At 47.8% G+C, this 24,825-nt stretch overlaps 1 protein-coding gene across 1 annotated transcript in view; it reads left to right on the forward strand.

The window, feature by feature from the left end:
- Positions 1 to 24,825, forward strand: part of LOC126188481 (zinc finger protein 608) — a 285,013-nt gene that overhangs the window by 157,404 nt on the left and 102,784 nt on the right. Inside the window, exon 3 of the mRNA XM_049930085.1 lies at positions 9,466 to 10,765. Within this exon, the coding sequence (XP_049786042.1) occupies positions 9,548 to 10,765 (1,218 nt within the window). The 5' untranslated portion in view covers positions 9,466 to 9,547. The remainder of the gene's footprint in view (positions 1 to 9,465; positions 10,766 to 24,825) is intronic.

Below are 24,825 nucleotides of genomic sequence, written 5' to 3' on the forward strand. Positions count from 1 at the left end.
GAATCGTCGACCTGCCGCTATTTCTGGCCCAAGTGCGGCTGCTGAATGGTGACCAGTGGTACTATTCCTGGCCGCGGGCTGCAGTCTGGCAGCTGGCGCGTGGGCGCGTGCCGACTGCTACTCTGTATTGCGCCGCTACTCTGCTTTCTGCCTTTCTCTCCAGGATTGTAGGCAGGATGAACTAGTTACATTGCCCAGTCGCGTTACCCACATTTTGCGCCCGGATAGCTGCGAGATGTCCAGGAAGAGAGTCAGGTATCGTTAGATATGCGGGACCATGCCGACCACAATGCCGTGACCAGCTGCGCTAGGTTTCTCGGTTGAGGATCCATGGCACGTGCAGCCAGATTGAGGTGATCCCAGTGATTCTCAAATGAGTTAAAATCCGGGGAGTGTGGTGGCTAGGAGAGCACAGTAAACTCGTTCTGGTGCTCTTCGATTCACGCACATACACTGTGTACGGTGTGACACGTTGCATTGTCCTGCTGGTAGATGCCAACGTGCCGAGGAAAAACAAATTGCTTGTAGAGGTGAACGTGGTCCCCAAGTATAGTTGCGTGCCTTCCATAACGACGAGATCACTCAGGGAATGCCACGAAAACATTCCCCAGACCATAACACTACCTCCTCCAGCTTGGACACTTCCGACGATTGTTGCCTCGTGTTTGCTTTCAGACATTTCACGCCAATGGAGCATAAAACATGATTCATCTGAAAACGCCACCTGTCGTCGCTCATTGTAAGTCCAGTATTGGTGTTCAAATTCCATCTTTCGTCGCCGATGAACAGCAGTCAGCATGGGTGCATGAACCAGGCGCTTGCTCCGGAGGTCCATACACACCAACGTTCGCTGAACGGTCGTTGAGGAGACACTGTTCATAGCCCCCTCGTCTACGGCCCGTGGTGCACCGCTGTTGCCTCGGCACCGGTTTTGGATAGCGCCATTTTGCCATGCGCGGTGTGTTTTAACCACTACCGCACGCGAACAAAAAATGGCTCTAAGCACTATGGGACTTAACATCTGAGGTCATCAGTCCCCTAGAACTTAGAATTACTTAAACCTAACTAACCTAAGGACATCACACACACCCATGCCCGAGGCAGGATTCGAACCCGCGACCGTAGCAGTAGCGCAGTTCCGGACTGAAGCGCCTAGAACCGCTCGGCCACCTCGGCCGGCGCACGCAAACACTTTATAAACTTAGCCGTTTCAGAAACGCATCAACCTTTGACCCGAAAGCCAAAGATCATGCCTTTCTGGACGCCAGATAAATCGCTCCGTTTCCGCATTTCGACTACTGCACTGTTTTCCGCGTCCCCCTGACAAGCTTTGTTTAGCCAGTGCTGCTAGTGCTGCCATCTGCCATCCATGTGTAGTTATTGTACGTTGACGTCGAACATAGGCGGTGGTCACATTAATATGAGCGGACTGTGTACATACTACTCAAAAATGAACCAGACTGTAACATTGGATTCAATGCAAAACGAGTAAATGTGCAGTCTCCTCACACCACACAGGTGTTACTTTTAATGTTTGATCTTTTGAAGAACATTATGTTTTATATATTAACGTATGACTTGAGCAACTCAGCTCTTAAATCACTGTACATCTTTGACGATATGTTCTTCATGTAATTACCTTACCTTCTGATGAAGTCACCCTTAGAGGTCACGAAGCCTGGTCAAGGTATATAGAAAACCTATGCAACCGGTTGGCTGATTTTTTACATATTTTTTTAAAAAAATGAAACTACCATATGGTTCCAGAGATCTTTTCAGGTCTCAAACAAATTGTCATTCGTCGCCTCAGACTACTATTTATAAATACGAGTAACTTTTTTTACTTTCAGTGTATCCTCTGTATTGTTATTAATCTACAGGTGTAATGCCGGATTTTATCAAAATAGTTTGATATTACACCTGTATGAGAACTTCGAGATTGTCATAATTCGTTGTGGAAATTTCACTAAATGTGCTGAAAATGTCCGTATAGAACGACAGCACGTCGCACGCTCGAATGAGCTGGGAGTTTCAGGGGTACCACCTGTTTCTTACGTGAATCCAGTAGATCTTAGTTGTTCATATGCTCTCACGAATCGTGTCCCCTGTTTGTCTCAGGTGCTGAAGTTTTGGTAATGCTTTGTCCTGTTTAATATGGCCAACTTTGCTGTTACAAACCCCTAAAGATACTAAAAAATGTTTCTGAGAGATGTTATTACGTAAACAGACGATTGTTTTACCACACCGTATTTGCAGGTAACCATTTTTTATCGACAGAGATATTGAGACAGCTATGATTTTAATAAGGAAAAGTACTTTTTAACTGATTTCTAGCGCACTTGAAATGTTGAGTTTAGTGATAATTTGCCTGTAAAAGTTTCAGTTGGAAAAATTTAAGCATCATATTGTGTTGCTACCTCATTTTCGTTTTGCATTTGTCGAGTTCAAAGCCTTTGCAGGAAGTTTAGCAAAATGAATTGGGTTTGGGAACAAAACGTGCGATTTATTCAGTGACGGACGCCGGGTGTATTTGCGAGTAGCGCCTAACCGCTCCCCGTCGCACGGCGTTTGGCGAGTAATCTGGTATGAACGCGGAGCGCTGCGGAAATGACTCGCGTTAAGCTGCGTTGGGCGAAATCTAATCGGCGCTCTGGCTGCTGGATAATGACGCCCGGAATACGGCATTTGTCCACGCAATTGCGTGGCGCCGGATCATTCGCCTGTTGCACTGCGTGTGGGCTGTTGTCCAGCCGGAAACGCTGCACGCGCCCAGGTGGACAGAACAGCTTCAGCGTGCGAAGAACTGAACAGAACTGAAAATTCGGTATTGCATGTGTCTCCGCGGTTCTCATTTGCTGGCTACCAGTCTCTTCACATTTCACATTTGGCCATTCTCTCTCTCTCTCTCTCTCTCTCTCTCTCTCTCTACTACATGTGTTTTTTTTTTCATAGTATTCAACCTCTTATCGCGTTTCGAGAAAAGCAGCGAACGCTGGTTGGATTAAGTTTTATTTTATGTTTGTTTCATTTAATATTTTGATTCTGTATGTCCTGAAACGGGGACGGTCAAAATTTTTCAATCTTTGTTCGATTTCTACGTTCATTACAGGAAATAACAAATAAAAAATTGGCGTGGAAGAAAACACACATAGCTGAAAAGCGGTTGTTTCAGGGATAGTCGCTATCCCTACATTGCAGTACCATTTGCACTTCGGATAAAAGCCTGCACCGATGCGGATATCTGCCGGAAATCATAGTCTACGGAACGTAAATTTCGAGGCCCAACATCACGAAATGAAAACTTGGTGAGGCGCAAGTCTGTTCCGGTTTACTGATCGGGTTGAAGTAGTTTGCAGAGTTTTATCACACGCGGATAAGGAACGTGCGGTTGCGGATAGTATTTGTCTCATCCACGCAGACCTCTTCCTGAAACTAACGCAGCGCCATGTCCGGTATAAAAAGAGGCGGGCTGTTCATGCTTCACGTAGCCTAACTGACGAAACGCCGACTGCAAGAAAATTTTGCTTCGTTTTTAGTTGAGTCAGCTTTTGACAGCTTAAGAGTTGTTTCTCTGTAGTAGGCATAAGTATATTGCTACACGGTGACGACGAGGACTGTTATATAACTTCGGCCCAACAGGTGAGTCCCTTGGGTTGTTACCGCAGGCAGTAGAGTCGCCATTCACACAGAGCTTGGCGACTGTCAGTCAGCGACGACAGGATTTTGTGGGGGCATGTGCTACGTTCAAGAAGCCGGCCACGCTGTGTAAACGCGTGTCGCTATCGGACTAGAGTGGTGTTCACTATTAATACCCTGCGCGAGGTAACAGCCAAGCAAATCGCCGCTGACCCTGTCCACCTGCCATTAATATTGCAGGCGTCGCTAATTGCGCACGCCCCATTGTGTTGGGCGTTGTCGCGTGTTCCCTGGGACACTGCGAGGAGCCGCTGCCGCTAAGCAAAGCTGCGTCGCACCGTTTTGCACTGCAGGCATTAGCGTGCCGATGGAGGTCAGTGCACGCCTATGTTCAGTACATTCTAGTAATTTTCTTATAATACAGTAGTGAATGTAGACGTTGAATGTGCCGAGAATTCCAAATTTCGGCCATTACCTCTCACCACGGACAATGCAGTGGTCTACGGCCTTCACGTAACGACCGACAGGAGCGGCGTTTTCATAAAGTTGTCAGTGCTAACAGACAAGCAACAATGCGTGCAGTAGCCGCGTAAATCAATGTGGGACGTACGGTGAACGTATCCGTCAGAATAGTGCGGCGAAATATGGGGCTGTGGTGGCAGACGACCGACGCGCGTGCCTTTGCACGACATCGCCTGCAGCGCCTTTCCTGGCCTCGGGACCATATCGGTTGGACCCTAGACGACGGAAAAACCGTGGCCTCATGATATGAGTTCGGATATCTGTTGGTAAGAGCTTATAGTAGGGTTCGAGTGTGGCACGGATCCCACGAAGCCATGGGCAAGCTGTTGGTGGCTGAGTAATGGTGTGAACTGGTTTTGCACAAAATGCACTGGATTCTGTGGTCCAACTGAACCGATCATTGAGTGGAAGTACTTATTCACCAGAGAAAAATCACCAAATAGCCGTATATTCCTGGTGTGCTCAGTTGTTGTCAAGTTCCACAAAAAATTCACGGAATGCAGGTGTTGGCTCCAGTCTTGCATGTATCGACCTATCTGATGCTGTATACATGGAGTGCATAGGGACCTGAAGACTGCATTGATGAGATGCCGAAAATGGTTGTCTAATTAAAATCACTTCTGAAAATATACACCTGTTTATCGTCATTTCTTTCGTAAATACCTGTCCAGCCGCTGTCCCTTATCCACAATAGATCAACAGAAAGGGGAAATAGTGAAGTTCGGCTAATTGGACGCCATGTGTAGCAATTCATGGACTTCGTGTTCCCAAACAAAGATGTAATTTTTATTGATGACAGTGTACTCTGCCACCAGGACATAGTTGTTCGTGATTGGTCTGAAGGATAGCCTGGACAGTTCAAGTAAATGAGTTTGCCACCCAGATCGCCCGACATGAATCCCATCGAACGTTTGTGAGACGTAATGGAGAGATCAGGCAACACTTTCGCAATTACGGACGACCAAAGGGCTAGCTAGCATTGATCAGTATTTCTGACAGGGAACTTCCATCTAGTTGTTGAGTCCATGTCACGTCGAGTTGCAGCACGATGCCGGGCAAAAGGTGGTCCTCGCAGTCCGAGCTTTTGCATGCATTCCTAATTACCTCGTCGTTTACCAAACGACATACTGTAACAACTCTCTCCCTCTTAAGGTATACATTTTACAGCCGATGTTTACTAGACAATTTTTTCTTGTTTTGTTCCATACTACATCTTCCCAAAGTATCAAAAGCAAAAAACCTGCAGTGGAAGTTATTTGATTCACAGTATCGAACGTGAAGTAGTGCTAGTAGCTATTAAGGTATCCCTTTTGGAGTCCGTGTGTATTAGACTTTATGATGTAAATGTACTTCGTTTTCTTTCTCCGTGACTGGTCCTTTCATAGAAAACACCTAGCTTTTCGCTGCGTTATATGAGTTGCTTATTTTCTAGCTTCTGCTGTAATGGACCCAGTAAGGAACGTTGCAATTTTGCACTCTTTTTGACAGCACACCACACGTCAGGAATGTTGTGTATCCACCGCTGCACTGCGTGACGTGTGGGCATTTAATTTGGTAACCAGTGAGACTTACAGACAATTTCATACACAACTAGAGTTTTATAGAGCTGTGTTTTTCTAACTACTCCTTTGGTTTATTTCTATTTAACACTGTAGACTTAACTTTGGTATTTTCTTCTGGGTTGTTATCAAAGGTTATGGCTTTCTTTCATCCTGTTTATTTGTATAGTTGTGTTGAGCTTTCTTGCTTTACCGAACTTCAGAATGTGTGAACGCATAATTGCGTGTCAGTATGCCAACATCTTTAATATTTTACATTTTAGTATACATATTACATTATTGCTATTTTAAATGTTCTGATTTTTATAGTAGAAACAGTGTATCGCTTTGCAAGTTACGTATAGTGTCATTACCATTATTAATACTATTATTATTATTATTATTATTATTATTATTATTATTATTATTATTATTATTATTATACACTTTCCTGGGTAGTATATGAGTACTACTAAATACATATTCAAGAAATGTATGGTCTAAGGAGTGTTCAACTGAAAAGGTACGAAATGCTGTAACAACCATACCGGTTGATATTGGCATATGCCGCTGTGAGACTTCTAGGAACACGAATTTAGTGTCCGGCGTGGTTGTGCGCATGCGTCACCTCCTCCAAAAAAATACGAAGCTGTGCCCACGGCAGGGAAAGTGATAGTCAGTCTTTTTCGACGTCCGAGGTTCGATACTCATAGAATTCCTCGAGCGCGGAAAAAGCAGTAACAGGGACGTGTATTCTGAGACACTCCATAGCGTACGCAAATCTATCAAGGGCAAACGGCGTGGACTGCTCACGAAGGGAGTGATCCTGGTCGACTGTAACGCGCGTCCGTACGTCTCCAAGGTAACACTAAGTGTAATGGCCACGTTCAAGTGGGAGCAACTGAGCGTCCACCCTACAGCGCGGACTTGCAGCCCTTCGACTTTGATGTGATTGGTCCGATAAAAAAACATCTCGAAGCGAAGCGCTTCAGCCCGGATGACGAGAGGAGGAGTGATTCCTGTCGCAGCAATAGAAATTCTGAGAACACGGACTGGTTCGGCTTGTGAAACAGTGGAGTAGTTGTGCTCAAGTCTCTGGTGATTACTTTTGGATAAAGACTTAAAAAATACCCACTTTGTTGTTTCGTACCTGTTCTTATGAACACCCCTCATATATTGTTAACATAGACAGTAATTATACTGTGATAGATATTTTTTTTTCTCTGTGCGACGAAGCTATTAATTGTTAGTCTACAACTGTCTGCCGAGAATATTTCCATCACTGTATTACAGCGCGGCAAATGTACTTTAACGTCAGATGTAAACATTCTAACCCACTGCTTAGGACGTGCTCCATAGCTGAGTAATAGTCACTCTGAATCACATTGCATTTTAAAATACACTGTTTAAAAAAAGTATGTGGTGAAATGTCTCCCTTTATTATTCTTAGAATTATGTTTTTCATCCTTGTACAACCGAGCATCTGATCTTTATTTACGTCAGCATCGATAGAGTTTTAAATCTTCAACGTCCTCCGTCCCCTTTCTTCATTTTGCTGTGTTCCATAAACTGATCTAAGGCGAATTTTCCCAGAACAATACATACTGCTGCATAGACGGCAATGACCTCGCTATTGATGGTCTGGTAAACCTTAATCTTCCTTTCCCAAAACCTTACAGACCCAGTGTAGAGTGCGTGCGAGACTATACTTAAGTTTTGGTCTAAGAGTCTCTTATCAGTACATGTTACCATCTGTTTCTTCGATAATGCCTTAGGTGCCCTTATCTGCCTCCAATAATGCTCTGCTTAAGCGCGTATATAGCAAGATAGACATAAATATCCACTGACAGGACTAAAGTCATGCTATAGCATTGTTGAAATAGCACCAAATGTATTTTCAGACACCTGAACTTTGGTTTATTGCCACTGAAGGCAGCAGTGAATTCTTTAAGGCTGTAGACGTTAAAATACATTCAACGTTATTTGGCTGTCGGCATCCACCGTGAGCAGCATAGACGTATACACCAGAGGACTGTGAAGTCAGCAGTGGCTTCGTGGGACGCGCGAACGGTACACACGTGGAAGTGCCTCATTTCAGACCCGATGTCATTATGTCACTCATTGGAACAAGTGGATACGTGTGTCTCAGTTTGAAGACTTTAGGTAGAGGTGAGTCTGAGACGATGAACGAGTTGTGTGTGCCGTATTGTGCGACGCAACGGGCGCTAGTTCTAAAGGAAACTCCGTGCGAGGCTGCTAGATGTTCCACGCTTGTCTTGGATCTCCCCTCGCTGCTGTATAGGGTTGGATCTCTATACAGCCTTCAAATATCAGTGGATGGTAACTGTTTTGGAAGGCCGTTGCTGTATCACTGGCGCACCTTTAAACAGTTACACTATCAAAACGATCCAGAACTGTGCTCACTGGTAACAGGGTAGTGTTTTGTAAACATTATGAGGCGTCCACATCAAAATCTACTCGTTATTCAAACGTTATTTTGGTACGTACTCGAGTTGTATCGCATCACTTGCGGCCGCTACAAGAATGCTCTCTGCTGTATGCGACGCGCGAAACAAATTATGCGACTTGTTGATCGAAAACGATTATTTTTGGGCTCGATTAATCTTTTGCTGTTATTACACTAACAGATAGTCTAAAACAGTGTCACCAACCTCGCTTTGATGCGTGACACAGAGCTAAATTTCTGCCTACTGCAAGGTCAATCATTAAAAGCCTTGTTGCTATCTAACTACTCTCAAGAAGATAACAAAGAGTCGACCGCTGGGCTAGAAAATGCCGTTGGCTGTTCACGGTGTCCCCTGTTAATCTCCACAGAGTGAAACAGGTTAAGAGTTTAATCCGTTGGGGGAAAAGACCGTAAAACCCACTACAATTTCCAGGGAAAACATGAAATTTACTGGTTTCATTTAAATCTCGCCAAGTCCGCTTCGTTTATTGATCACCAACCGGAGGCAGCTGCGGGACCCCTGATGTGATGTACATAAGGCCCCGCCTACACAGCATGTTCACGCTCACTAAAACGCGACACTCGTTTATAAAAACTGGATAATGACCAAACACAATACCACGCCTGCGCACGGAACTCCTCTTTCGATTCTTGTCGTCTTTCAGCATTTCAAAAGAAGAAATGATGATCAATCGAAACTGAAACCTCCGTCCTAAGTGGACGCACGACTTTGTCTCCTATACCCAAAAAGGGCTGTCGACAGAATCCCCGATTCTACGATATTCAGATCGCTCGACGAAAATATTTTACTTCCAGGCATTTCTGCCAGTCAGACTCCTACGTAGAATGAATGCAATCTAATTGGGCACTTCCTGCTCCCGCTAATAGCACTTTGCTGCAAAGAACTACTTCCCGTCCGGGGTTTTCAGGAGAGTATTTCGTACAAGTATCGAACAACACCCACCACCAAGAAAAAATTACCTGTCATTGAGCCAGTCACATAGCCGTCACGCCAACCTATTTAGGAGGCCAAGGGACAGAACGGCCCTTCACTTCCAGTCTGGAGAAAGCCTCCTTTCCCTACATACCGGAAGCTGGCTCTGGCGTATGCAGTAGCCGCAGGTCTAGTACAGGCGCGCTGCAAGGAAACATGTTACAGTTACGTGTCCGTTTAGCATACGTCCAAACTCCGCCAACAAGTGCCAGGTGTGAAGGCCTCAGTCCTATGGCATGACGCTGGTCCTGTCCGCGGCAGGTGTATGAGGGTGCGGTGCGGTGAGGTGAGGGTGTGTTGGTTTGCAGGGGCTAAGATGTCGGAGGAGGTCGGGCCGCGCGGGCCTGGGCTGCGCTCACTCGACGGCTCGCCGGCGGACGCGTGCTGCGCATGGCTGCCCCAATGAGAGACAACCCGCTCGACGGCGGCCACCGAGCTAAGGTGGCAGACCCCCGGTCAGCAGCGCAGCAGCAGGCGGCCAAGGCGGCCGATCAGGCGGCCAACAACTTCGAGTACGACGATAATGAATGGGACATCGGCATCGGCGACCTTATCATAGACTTGGATGCCGATATAGAGAAGACGAACGAGAAGGGGGCGGCAGGGGCGGCGTCGGCGGTGGGGGGCGGCACCGGAACCGGGGGCGGCATGTCCGCTGCGGCGACGGCAGGATCGCAGGCGGCACAGGCTGGCGGCGGAGGAGGCGGTGGCGGCGCGGCCGCGGCCGGCAAGGGCGCCAAGATGGCTGTCGAGCACTCGGCCACGGTCGACAAGGGGCTGAAGATGAAGATTAAGAGGACCAAGCCGGGCACCAAGACGTCGGAGGCCAAGCACGAGATCGTCAAGCCCGGCGAGCAGAACGGCGGAGAGGCCAGCGACGGTACCGGAAGCACCAACGGCGCCGCTACCCCCGGGGGCGGCGCGGGAGGCGGGGGCGGCGGCAGCAGCAAGAAGGCCGCCCAGGGTCAGCAGACCGGCGGTGGCGCCGGCGGAGGCGGCGGGGGCGGCGGCAGCAAGCGCGGCTCCAGCGGCCACCGGCGCGACAAGGCGCGCGACAAGCACGGCGGCGGGGGCGGCGCCGATAAGGGCAGTAAAGCCCAGCAGCAGCAGGCGGCACCTCCCCCGGCGTCGGCGCCGTCGCCCGCGCCGCCCCCGCAGCAGCAGCAGCAGCAGCAGCAAGCTGCGCCGCAGCAGCCGGAGCTGAACGGCTCGGTGCGGTCCCCGGCTGGTCCGGCGACCGCTGGCCTTCCGCCCCCGACGCTGGCGCAGCAGCCGCCGCAGCCGCCCCCGCAGCAGCAAGCGCCGCCCCCGCCGCCGCCGCAGCAGCAGCCGTCCCCACAGCCGCCGCCGCAGCAGCAGGCGACGCCGCCCCCGCAGCCGGCGCAGCAGGCGCCCTCGTCCGCGGCGACGCGTGTCGTGTTCCCCGGCCCCGGGCCCGGTCCCCCGCTGCTCGCCGCCGCCCCCGGTCCGCCCCCGCCCTCGTCGCCAGCGCCGGTAATGCTGGCGCCCACCCTCACCCCCGTGAAGAGCGGCTCGCCGCCCGTCCACGACGGTATCGATGACTGCTCGTCACCGCCTCCGGCCAAGAAGCTCAAGACTGAGCCCAAGGTAAGCGACTGTTGCATGTCTTGCCTCCGCGAGAGGCGCTCGCAAATAGCAGTCGACCGTGTTAAGTTGGCTCGCTAATGTCGGCCAGCTTTAGTGGTTATGCAACCTGAAGTAGTTAATTAAGTAGGCTATGTTATCTAGATTTTAACAAATATTCGCTGTATCATCATCATCATTATCATCACGTTTCCTGCTATGTTAGCAGGAGGTTCTTTGAGTCTCCATTATTGGCAGTCCCTTACATCCTTATTAATGCTGCTGTGTGTATGTGCTGCCATCCAGCATATCGTCCACGATTTAAAATCTCTTCTTCCTTCGCCTCGCTGCTTCCTTCTGACATCCTTCTAAGGCTAACTTACACGTCCTCTTCCTTATTGTAAGTACTATGAAATTCCTCTCCCTTCTTTTTCGTACACTCTGTAGTGCTGTTCTGCCTCACTCCCTCCCTGCCTGTATCTCCCTCCCTCCCTCTCTCTCTCTCTCTCTCTCTCTCTCTCTCTCTCTCTCTCTCTCTCTCTCTCTCTCTCTCTCTCTCGCCTCCCCCCAGAACCTCTTCAGCTTTCACCTTAGCCGTCCAATTTTTTTTCAATTCGTCACCATGTCTACGTCTTAAAAGCCTCCAAATCTTTCAAGATCTTTCTTCATTATTCGTGGTGAATTGCACCAATATTTTCCTCATATGTTATATGTGCAACAGAGCACATTTGTGTGTGTGTGTGTGTGTGTGTGTGTGTGTGTGTGTGTGTGTGTGTGTGTTTGTGTTTGTGTGGTGAAGCATCTTCTTTTCTCAGATTGAACTCTTGTTATCTTCTGCTGTGTTCTAGTTTGTGAAAAGAGCGTAAAGATATGTCGTTCACTTCGTTTTGCAGTATAACATTCGGCAATGAAGAGCCACTTAATGTGAAATACGTAGGCTGCGACTGGCATTACATGGTCGCTCCATCTCCTCACAGTCTTTACTTCGCAGAGCTAGTGAAATTGCACTGGGGCGAAAGTCCTTAGCCTTCCCATTTACCCCGTGCAACCCGTCCTCTTTCTCATAACTAACTGTGAGCCGTCTTACCATAAAACTCAGAAGCCGTCTAACGCTGTTAAAAGATTGCCCTTCGTATCCTTGTCGCCTTTATTTTCAAAGGTTCCGTAACAATGAGTAGTTCACAGGTTAGGTAATTCATACTGTCTGTAGCACACGCGAACCCTAGTGGTTACATACCTGTTTACGAGTTATTCATAACAGTACAGCGAGCCGTCGGTGCTTTCAGGTGCTCTCGAACTGCACCCAGATATGAATCCGGACGGTGTGAGGGAACATGCTTGGCTGGAGAACGCCCGTTCCTCAACTCTTTTCCTGGCAAGCATTCTTCTTGTTTAGACAGCTCAGGAAATTAGAGATTCGCTCAAAACAAGTTAGTGAGGAGGTAAAACGTGCAACACAAACCGTTAAATCCTCTAAATAAGGAGAGTAAAATCAGTCCAAAGCAGAGGAGATTTTGCATAATCACTGTTCTGGTGCGAGTACCGTTAATCCCGTAGTAATTTACTGATCACACTAAATTGAATGAGATATTTTCTTTAAAGTCTGGTTCAAAATTGAGACGGTTGCAGAATTCAGGCCTTAAGCCATTTCGAAGTGACATTCGTATGCTGTTTGTCCATGAAAATTCCGAGAGTCCAATTGTTGCCGTCCTAATCTGTCGCATGTGTTGTACTTAGCCGAGTACTCATGAATACACAAGTCATATTTATGATTAAAACTTCCACCTAGCACCATCGGACGTCACTAGGTTAAAAATCGCGTTGTTGTTGTTGTTGTGGTCTTCAGTCCTGAGACTGGTTTGATGCAGCTCTCCATGCTACTCTATCCTGTGCAAGCTTCTTCGTCTCCCAGTACCTACTGCAACCTACAACCTTCAGAATCTGCTTAGTGTATTCATCTCTTGGTCTCCCTCTACGATTTTTACCCTCCACGCTGCCCTCCAATACTAAATTGGTGATCCCTCGATGCCTCAGAACATGTCCTACCAACCGATCCCTTCTTCTCGTCAAGTTGTGCCAATTCTATTCTATATCGCGTAACATGGAAAAACAATGTTACCCTCCAGTACAGGTGTACACGAGGCTAAAAATCGTGTGCAGTGGTAGAACAGTCACAATCGAGGTGTAAGCTTGACTGAACGAGTGTTTAACGCTCTCTTGCGGAAATTTATTTTTTCGTTGGTGAAATGACTTTCTTGTTTTCAAAATAATTTATCTTCTGGCACAATCACTGTAATTTCAATTGATAATGTGGTTTCCTCAGCGGCCAGAGAGACCCACGACATTTCTCTTGCGATGACGAAATTCCAACATTAGCAGCAATTGGGCAGTGAAATAAATTCATGGGCGACGAATGAAAATTTGTGCCGGCAGGGTCTCGTGACCGGAGTTCACGCTTTACGCCATGTGTCGCCTTAATCGTTTTGGCTGCCCGAGCGCGCTTCCAACCACATTCCCAACTTTTCACGCGCTACACAGAGGTCGGACCAAGAGTGAATCTGCAGTGAAGTGTTATTAATTGCCTTCAGGGTACATATAATTTTTTCTTATGATTTTAAAATGGCAATTTCGTACTGAAATTGTGATTCTGCCGGAAAATATTTTTTTTTTCCTTCAAAACAAGCACTTCAGCAATCACGGGCGTCACCAGCACGACGGAAATGTCGTTGAATATCTATTGTGAGTGCTTTTTTGCAAGATCAGTAAATTGTATGAAATTTATATTACTGCAATGATAGCCCACCATAGCTGATTTTTAATATATATATATATATATATATATATATATATATATATTTATTTCTACCAGTTTTGGACAGAGTTAATTTTCAAGCGTTAGCGTATAAGATCGTAAACGCTTTGTTCGAAACCAGTGACAAGAAATCAAAAATCTATCGTTTTTTTCTGAAATGACTTCACTCTTTCCACCATAGCTGATTTAAAAAAATATATATATTTTTTATTTATTGCTACCAGTTTTGAGCAGAGCTAATTTTCAAGCGTTAGCCTATAAGATCGTAAATGCTTTGTTCGAAACCAGTGACAAGAAATTAAAAATTTATCGTTCTTTCCGAAATGACTTCACTCTTTGATAGCAACTATTTTAGTAACAAAGAATGCGCGGTGCAGCATTATGGGAAACTGTTTCCGCGTAGCATCTTCCAGCAATGTGGTACGTAGATTTAATGAAAAAAGAAGCAGCATCCATTTCCAGTCTGCATGTAGTGCTTGATAGGTGACAATGTCGGCATAATCTGGCCTACCCTGTTGGATTAATTAACCTCTCACGTACCAATCATTGTCCACTGAAGTCGCCGATCTTCGCGACGGAGCTCATTGTATGTAATATGACGGCGGTAGGGCAACATTGCTGGTGAGATTTAAAGGAAATAACATTTTATGGAATTCGCAAATATCTAACGCGCTGCGCCGGATGTAACACATTGTAAATTTCAGTGTCGTGGCAGCATGAGTCACTATTGAGTTAAGTCTACAGATGAACTACGAGCAATTTGTATTACCCGCAATGTCAGCGCAGCTGCCAGTCATCTGAGACCACTAATTGGAGCGAGGAAGTAACAGTGCATCCCCTCCGCTACTCGCTTTAAACTGTTTCCGCTTCCTCTGCTGATTTTTGTTTTCTCCTCTTTTTTTGTAAATCGGATTCCGGTTGCGGGTGCGTAATTGAGGCCTAGACGACACGCCGGGTGGGGACCTTAATTGTTTAGTGGGCTGGGGAGAGGGGGGTGGGGGTGAGTGAGACGAGTGGTGCCCGCAGTCGACCGGCGAGCCGATTAGCTGCGTCGGCCTTCAGCCCGCGGGTCGATACGTGCCCAACAACGTCGTGTGGGCTTGCTGCCTGCCGTGAATCGCGTGGCGTCCGGCTCTCAATCACAAAAACAGAGACATCTCGTACGAAGTTAGTAATGACAAAATACAACCGCTGTATCACTTATTTTGATGCTTACCCGGGATAGAGCCGCGAACGTCGCATCTGATGGCGTCCATTGTTGTTCATATACGCGAATGTGGGCATCAGCATTGTCTGCCTTGTGCGTGTAGTGCCATATATCTTACTACGGAATTTGCATCGGCCCTCGTTCAGAAACCAGTTAATCGCTGACGCCGCTCAACTAGTGTGCAAATAGAAAAACGTCGTAATTTCATTAGCAACATCGCTCGAAACAGGTAGCGACATAAATAAACATTATTTAAAATGATTAGTTGCCAAATTTACTTGTTGGAAATATGAGTTAGTACAGTCAAAGAATATTTTCGTGGGGTCGAAGCCATTACGCAAAAAATAACCGTGGGTAGGTGTCTGTGCATTCGATATGATACATTATTAAATCACGGTAGTGAATTATACCCTGTAATGAGAATTTATGATGTTTAGCTAAAACTCTCGTGTGTGAAATCTACATATTATTACGGTTTATACTCAGGTTTACGACATATCTCGAAGGTGATCGTAGTAACATGGAGCCAAAGAGGCTGAAGTTATTTAAGAATTTATTCTTCGCTGGCAAAAATGTTACTCGTCCGGTAACTCGCAAGCGGAGCGTTGCCCAGAAACCGTTATGTGATTGTGTTTAGGATGATTGCGAGGGTGCACGCTCTTGTACTAGTAATTCATTATTGCTTGTTCGCTTGTATAACGATGTGATCATTGAGACTTACTTGAGAGGTATTGTATTGTTGGAATGCAGTTAATCAGATACTCTGCTCGCGCCATATTTAGTGTGAAAACACTGTGCGATGCGTAGGCAGAGTACTGATACGTAAACTTTCTTATGTTTCTTCTTGAAGTTGTGCTCCACAGCCTCAATAAAAGAAAATACTGTATGTACCACCTTAAATCTACTACAAAATTTTATTTTGTTGCGTGTACGGAAGCGTGCTGAAAAATAAAGCGTCCGGATTTTTTAGGCGAAAACTCCTAAAGCTTTTTAAATGAAACAAACGTTACTAACATTCTGCTTCTTTATCCTCCCTGTTTACATATTTGTAGCCCTATGCCGCTAGAGGGCTTCGAACTGTAGAGTGTAACCTTGCGGTGAGTAACGTAACTACGTCGGTGCGTGAGAAACAGCGTGCTGTAATCGAGTTCGTCCACCCATGGAGCACCTTCTTCTTCAGTACGACATTGCCAGACCGCACATGAGCGCTACGACAAACGCAACAATCCGACGCCTTGGGTTCGCCGTCACCGATCATCCGCCATACGGTCCCGCCTCGGCTCCATCCGTTTTTCATCTCTATTCAAAACTTGAAGAACACCTTCGACGGCTTCACTTTGATAGTGATGAAGTGTTGCAAGCAGAGGTGAGGTTGTGGCTTCGTCAGCAAACATCCTGCAGTGCCGGTATCAACAAACTCATCTCTCATTGGGAGAAATGTGTTTGTCGCCCTGGTGACTGTCTCGAGAAATAAATACGTAGACACGAAGAATAAAGACGTAGAATGTTAATAGAGTTCGTTTTCACATAAAAAATTCACAGGCATTGCTTTTAAGCGCGCCCTCGGCGGTTACACTGTTTCGTCATCTGGCACGCTGGCTTAAAATGGCATGTACTACGTGTCCATTATTGTGTATTAGAGTGCTGGATGATGTCGCGCCACTCACCAGACCCACTTCCTTCGACAGCGTTAACTGCATACTTAACATCACTCGCAACAGTGAACCCTTGGTTCATATAGTTTTAAAAGCTTTGAAGTCTGCCAGGTGATGTCGAAATAAAGGTAATTTTTGATGGTCTCCTTTTATTAATGAGGTGTAATAGGTCCGGCATACACTAACAGATTGGAGCACAGCATCAAAGAAGCTCACCCTGGAAGCTGGCTCCGGCAGTTGATGAAGGATTGCACGCTCGAGCACGAGCTGGTACTTGCAGGCAATGCTTCTCGCAGAGCACACATAGGTACGAGGCGTGTTTTTTAAGTAAGTACCGTTTTGAAATGAAGAGAAGACGTGCTAAGATATCTCAATAATTTTATTTTCACCTGAAAGTCTGTACCTTAATCTACTTTTCTACATCATTTTCGTCGATATTGAGGCACTTGTCATATGGTTGTACCCGTTTTTGAATACCCTCCTCATAGAAGTCTGCCGCTTGACTTATTAACCTCTGCATCACCACTGTTTTGACTTCGTCATCGTCTTGAAGACGCTGACCGCCCAGGTGTTTCTTCAAAATGAAACATGGGTGGCCTGCGCCACGCCAGAACCAAAGCAACAGTCCATGGAATGGCGGCATTCAGATTCACCCAGAAAAGTGGAGTTTAAGCAAACAAATTCTGCGCGGAAAATCACGTGCACAGTGTTTTGGGGACAGAAAAGGAGTATTGCTTGTGGAATTTTTGCCTCGTAATGAGACAATCAATGCAGCAGCTTACTGTAAGACATTGCATAATCTGCGCTGTTCAATTCAGAACAAAAGACGTGGCAAGTTGAGCAAGGGCATCGTTCTACTGCAAGACAATGCCCGTCCGCATGTGGCGAATCAGACCAAAGATCTCTTCACATCTTTTCGATGGGAAACTCTGGATCTGGATCATCCTCCGTACAGCCCCAATCTTTGACTACCATCTGTTCCTGCACTTGAAGAAACACCTGGGCGGTCATCGTCTTCATGACGAAGTCAAAACAGTGGTGATGCAGTGATAAACAAGTCAGGCGGCAGACTTCTATGAGGAGGGTATTCAAAAACTGGTACAACTTTATGACAAGTGTCTCAATATTGACGGAAATTATGTAGAAAAGTAGATTAAGGTACAGGCTTTCATGTAAAAATGAAATTATTGAGATATCACGTCTTTTTTAAATTTCAAAACGGTACTTACTTAAAAAACACGCCTCGTATATAGCGTTATGTATTTCGTGACCGCCCTTTTTGTGCATATGAAGCATAGACACAGCACTGCGAAGTCTTACGATCCAGTCGCGCCGACCCAGCCGAATGAATAGTTGAAAATAGCTGACTCCGTTTCCTGTCCAATGTCGTAACTCTGTTTCTCTGTGCAGTGGCAGATGCTTCAGTCGACACATCATGTAAAGCTCTTGAAAGATCCTCGTGCATTGCTGCAGAGCTCGTAGCGTCCACTTAGGGATGCGAAGTCCCACCTTGTGGCCCGTGACTGTTGGAACGACTTGGTTTGTCACGTTGCAAGTATCCACCAGATGGGGATATAATGCAGCGATAGTACTTTACGTGTAAAGCGTACTCTGATTAAAATGACCTTCCTTCCACAGCGGAGTGAGCGCGTTCTGAACCTTCCTGCTAGACTACTACTGTGAGCGGGACGGGGACTCCAGTCTGGAGCCTCGTTTCAGACTTTCCAGATGCAGAGCGCTACCTGTTGAAAGAAAGAGATTTAGGGATGGTTCTCAGTTGTTTCCTAGGAGTATTTCAACACGTTGCGCTGCCGTATAACAGTATTCCGAGAAACTTACTTTTTGGTACACGATACCAGTCGTGTTTTTGCCGCATGGTCTTTGTTTCAGACGGACAACTAAGTACGAGCTATTCCGAAAGGCTTTGCACACTTACTGTTGTTGCATAGAATTACATGCACGAACGAGACCCCGGACGGGAATGCGAGAACCTATAATGCAAAACTTGGGGCGCATAGCACTTATTTGTTTGGCATTGGGTAACGTGTATGTCGATTTGTTCACTCTTATATCCCGTGCAAAAGCATACCCTGACTGCCCACCGTATACATTTATACTATATTTTACAATTTACGCACGATTTTTTTTTCTTTTTTACTTCGCGCCGCAGTAAGAACGTTGCCATCAACGCTGCGATTAATAACGTTATGATACCTGAAGATGATTGCTCTTGTATTTTTTTAACCTTTAGCGATTTAAGTTAGAGGGGCATCAAGCCGTGGTCTAAGGCATGTTTGTGTCTGGTGTTTGGACTCCTAAAACTGGGCACATCCTCAGAGGCTATTAAGACGCAGTCAGTATTTCCGAACTTAACTAGCTCAACAAGCTAAACTGTTTCTGCGAGGGCTGTTGATAAAATATCGATATATCGGTATTTTTAACAAAAAACATGGATAGTCCATGTGATATTTCCTCCTCTGATATATCGATATCAAAATGGCAGTATGAAGTGCCGATATTTTTATTTTGCATTTTATTCACAATTCGTACTTTTGAAATTGTAGTAGAACGTAACGTTACTTTCACTTTGTTGCCCTGGTGACAGGTTATGCCTGAAATTTAGTATTCTCGGTCTACTCTTGACACGGTCGATCTCGGAATATTGAGTTCCCTAATGATTTCCGAAACGGAGTGTTCCGTGCATCTTGCTCAAACTACCATTCCGCCTTCTAAGTCTGTTAATTCGCGTCGTACGGCCGTAGTCGGAAACTTTTTCTCATGAATCACCTGAGTGCGAATGCCAGCTTCGCCACTTTACTGCCCTTTAATACCTTGTGTACGCGATACTGACGCCATCTGTATAGTTATGTGCTTATCGCTGTACGACGACTTCTATCACCTCAGTGTATATCGTAATGTCCTCTTCCCTCTCTCTATCCACCTCCTCCTCCCCCCACACCTCTCTTAACTCCCTCTTCCCATCTCCTTTTGCCTCTCTCTGACCTTGAGTCTTGTTTGTTGTTATTGCCTACGAAACCTTGATTGGGAATTGAAGTCGGTTAACATGAACGGGTAGTAAACTGGTTGGGACCATTGCTATACGGGATACGAGAGACCTCTCCTGCTATTTGTGCGGATAGCAGCGTCAATGACGACATTTCACATGGTTTTAATTTACAAACTAGGTGGTTTACAAAGTGACGGACGATTCAGATTCCGTAGTAGTATTGTACCCACAAACCGCGAAACTACACATGTGAAAATGTCTGCAGCAACGGATTGTGTGCGTTCACATCCAATTATACAGTTTAGCCGCGTTCAAATCGCAAGGCTAATCAGTTTCGACTCAACAATTGAGTCGACGGAACGGTAGATTGTGTTGACAGGCCTCGGATTTGCATCAGCGGGATCTCGTGCCACGGTTAGCCGGCGCAGGCCTGGCGGTATCGAGCACGAACGGCGCAGAGGCGCGCAGCGGGCTGCGGTGCAGTTTGGATGCAAATCCGGCCGGGTGCGGGTCGGCGCCAGATTGCAGCAGTCTGTATGCCGGCCACGCAGCGCCGCGCCGGGGATTCCGCGTAATCTGCTTTGCGGTGCTGATTGAGTTAGCTGGCCGCGCGGCGCGCTGCCCTCGAGTCGCCGAGCTCCCTCTGCCCTGCTCGTAACCGCGACTTGGAAATACAATTCCCTGATCTCGCTGTAGGCGCAACTTCCTTTGCTGGCCTGCACGGTGCAGCACTCACTCGAAGAAGCCCATTAGCAACTCAGATGACGCTCGGTGGACTGGTAGCAGTCAGCGATCGACGACCGTCCGTGTGTCCCTGTCCGCTCCACTTGCTAAAAAGCAGGTATTTGCCAGGGCACAAAAGTGTACGGGGGTATCCGGGAAGCTATGAATAATGCACCGGAGTAGAAAGAAAGTACACTACTCAAAGTTAATACGCCCTTTTAGAGATTTCCAACTCACTCATGTTTTCAAAATGAGATTCTCACTCTGCAGTGGAGTGTGCGCTGATATGAAACTTCCTGGCAGATTAAAACTGTGTGGCGGACCGAGACTCGAACTCGGGACCTTTGCCTTTCGCGGGCAAGTGCTCTACCAACTGAGCTACCCAAGCACGACTCACGCCCCGTCCTCACAGCTTTACTTCTGCCAGTACCTCGTCTCCTACCTTCCAAACTTTACAGAAGCTCTCCTGCGAGTCGTGAGTCGTGCTTGGGTAGCTCAGTTGGTAGAGCACTTGCCCGCGAATGGCAAAGGTCCCGAGTTCGAGTCTTGGCCCGCCACACAGTTTTAATCTGTCAGGAAGTTTCATATCATCGCACACTCCGCTGCAGAGCGAAAATCTCATTCTGGAAACATGGCTATGCCATGTCTCAGCAGTATCCTTTCTTTCAGGAGTGCTAGTTCTGCAAGGTTCGCAGGAGAGCTTCTGTAAAGTTTGGAAGGTAGGAGACGAGGTACTGGCAGTAGTAAAGTTGTGAGGACGTGGCGTGAGTCATGCTTGGGTAGCTCAGTTGGTCGTTGGCCTTTGGCTGTGCTGCGGTGAGGACGCGCTGTTTGTGTTCCTGCCGCGGAGCGAGCGCTCGTGTTGTTTACATCGTACTCGGCCGTTTCGCGCGTCCCGTACTCAGCATATAGATCACTATGGCGCACCAATACAGAAAATCGACGCTCAAATTTACGTTCCGCAACGAATTTGCACGGCCCAAAGCATTCGAAGTCGAACGATTTCTACGAGAAGAAGTTAAAATCCCGGCAACCGACATTCTCGGCATTCACTTGTCCATTGTGAGTAGTATCGTATATGTGAAGATCATCAACGACGCAACATGTGAACGGATCCTTCGGGACATGAAACAGGGCCTCCGTTTCTGCCATGCTGATGGCAATGTGGGGACTGTGCACGTCGATTATTCTGGCATGGGACTTCGCACGGTCAGAATTTTCGAACTTCCTTTCGAACTACCGGCGGAGGACGTCGTGACAGCGCTGCGCCCCTACGGCACGGTGCATGATCATATTGCGGAAAAATGGACGCAATTCCAGACATATCTGGTGCTGAACGGCGTCCCCCAGGTCCGAATAGAACTTAAAAGACATGTACCTTCATATCTGAATATCGGTGGCTGCCGTGCCATCGTTATCTACGATGGGCAACCGAAGACCTGCTCTGGTTGTGGGAAGGAGGGACCCCTCAGATCAGAATGTATGCAACGTCGAATCACTCAACTGCCGCCGGCTGAAGCGGACCCGCCATCGCAGCCGACGCTGCTTCCTGTGACCTACGCAGCAGCCCTCACGACAGCTACCACTTCACCACGACAGCCGACATCCACTGTTGGGTCGCGGCTCCATGCTCCAATACAGGGCGATGATGACACACCCGTTCCACAAGCTACGGATTCAACTCCGATGCCGCCGCCCCCGTCGACGGATAACAACATACATGACGACAGCATGGCCGTAGACTCGCTTATTGTGCCTACGGCTGCCTTTGTGCCGGAACGTCGTGAATCTTTGCCATCGTCTGACACAGAAGGACACACCAGGAAGCAACGCTCTCCGAAGCGACGGAAGCGGAGGGGTAGAGCAACTTCCGAACGGGATGCGACACAGCCTCCAGAGGATGACGATTCCACCTTCAATGACGACGCTACCACAGAGGCAGCCGCCATTTGTTGCAGTGTGGCACCATAGAATGAAACTGAGGACAAACCACATATATCTACAGTGGCAAAATTGGATGCCGAGATGCAGGACAGATGCTACCCACCACCTTCTGGAGTGCAGGCACCCATGCCGTGTCCTGAGGAAGCTAGGGAGGCCGATCTTGCTTTCAGTTCCCCGACGTGGGCGGATGACCACGACGACAACGGAACCATGCAAGTTACGCCAACAGGGCCCACGGCATTGGCGCCGGCTCCCTAGAAAGGACTGCAGGTGAGGTTTGGGGGGATGCGGAGGTGTCAATACAGTCAGAAGCGTCGTAGGTAATTCCAGTCTTAATGGATAACTTAACACCTGCGGTTCGACAACAAGCTTATCGTATCGCCACGCTTAACCTCAACACGATACGAACGGCAGTGAAGATCCAGTTGCTGCGTGAGATGCTTCGTTCTTCGGATGTTGACATTGCCCTGTTGCAAGAAGTATATATAGCGGCCCTCCCCGTTTTCTACGGTTATGTGACATATGTGTCACCGGCGGACCGGAATGGCAGCGGTACGGCAATACTAGTGCGCGACGGAATTGCCATCGAAGAAGTGACTTACCTTGCGTCAGGAAGGGGGCTGGCGATCACAGCACTGGGCACGCACATCATTAACATTTACGCTCCATCAGGAACTGACCAACGCCGCGAACGATCGCTGTTCTACTCGGAGGATATCGCCCCCCTCTTTATCAGCCGCTTCGAGCAATATACTTTCGGCGGCGATTTTAACTGTGTGCTCCACCCCAAAGACCAAGTCCCATATTTCTCGACTTGTCAAGAACTTCGGCTCCTGGTTCGAGATCTGCTTCTCACCGATACGTGGAAGACAGTGCACGGTGACCTTCCCGGGCCGACATACCTGACTAGTCACTCCGCCAGTCGCCTAGACCGCATTTATGTCTCACGAGCTCTAGCACCGGGAGTATTGGACGCCGAACGTTGGCCGCTTGCCTTCTCCGATCATAGCGCTTTCATATGCACACTCACTCTACAACAACAGCGGATATAGCGCAGCCAAGGACCCTGGAAGCTGAATGTGGCACATCTTCAAGCCCCGGAATGCCGTCAGATTATCGCCAACACATGGCTGGATTGCGAACGTCGTCTTCCCCGATACCCATCGACTCTAGCATGGTGGGTGGACTGTGCAAAACCAGCTTTTCGGCGTGTGCTAACACAATTCGGAAAAGATATCGCAGCTTGGCATCGTCACACATTGGACTTTTATTACACGATGCTTCGCGAACTCGACAGCCAACCACCATCTGCAAACCGACAAATGGAACGCTGCCGAATTAAAGGTAAAATATTATCTCTTACGAGGAAACGTTTGGAGGGGGTCGTAGTGCGATCGCGACGTCAAGACCGAGTGGAAGGAGAAAACCCGTCTATGCATCACATCGTGCTCGACAGCCGCCGACGCCGACAGTAGCTGATCACGGACCTCGTATTGCCAGGTGGTAGGGTCGTAATGACTCAGGCGGCGGTTACAGAAGCCTTCTCAGATCACTATCGCCGGTTTTACGACGAGGTGAATACAGAGGACGAGGAAGCGGACGATCACGACATACTGCAGCACGTGTCGCACACCCTCGACAATGCAGCAGCGGCGACGCTGTTAGGTGGGATTACACGAGACGACATCGAGGACGCGCTTAACAAGGGAGCACTCAACAAATCTCCCGGACCAGACGGACTGCCGCTCGAGTTTTATCGTACTTTCCGCGCTCTCATGATGCCCGATGGATCATAATGTACCAAGAACTGATGACCCCCGGTTCCCACGTGCCACCTGCATTCGTGGAAGGTCTCCTTATACCGATACACAAGCCTTCCAGAGGTCGGACGGTCGAGGACTACAGGCCAATTACAATGCTCAACTCGGACTATAAAATCTTCGCTAGACTACTCGCCAGCCGCATAAAGAAGGTTCTGCCCCTACTCCTCTCAATGGAGCAAACGACACAGGGCGGAGTGACCAACATGCAAACGGCAACCAGCGAATGCAGGGATTTAATAGCCATCGCCACATCCTGTCGCCTTCGAGCTGCTCTGATCTCCATTGATTTCGACCACGCCTTCGATAGAGTTCACCACAAGTTCCTTCTGTCCGTTATGGCCCGCATGGGCTTCCCGCCTGACTTTCTCGACATCTTTCAGCACCTTTTCCGTGGAGCTGCATCCCGTGTACTGGTGAATGGACGGATTGCGGGTCCCTTTCCGATCCGACGGTCAGTTTGCCAAGGATGCCCACTCTCCATGATCCTTTACGCGATCGCACTCGAACCACTTGTCGGAGGATTGAAAAACAGGCTCTCAGGCATGTCATTGAGGGATCACACCTTTCACTGCAGGATATATGCTGATGACCTTCTATTACTTGTCCGATCTGGTGACGAGGTACGCTCCGTGATACAATGGATCAATCGATACGGATTGTCATGAATGTGACCAAGTCGGCAGCGATGGGAGAGGTCTACAGGAGGACGCTTTAGCCCCACTCCCACTAGTTAACAAGATCCGGTTCTTGGGCATAACATTTACACAGGATGTGCGCCGCACGGCTGCCATGAACTATGCACGATTACTACAGGCAATACGCACAGAAGTTCGCCGGAACTTACTTCGACGGATGGACCTCCTACAGCGTGCGGAATACCTCAACCTTCACGTGGCAACTAAGACGATCCACA

Source organism: Schistocerca cancellata, chromosome 5, assembly GCF_023864275.1.
Source record: "Schistocerca cancellata isolate TAMUIC-IGC-003103 chromosome 5, iqSchCanc2.1, whole genome shotgun sequence".
NCBI classification, from domain to species: domain Eukaryota; kingdom Metazoa; phylum Arthropoda; class Insecta; order Orthoptera; family Acrididae; genus Schistocerca; species Schistocerca cancellata.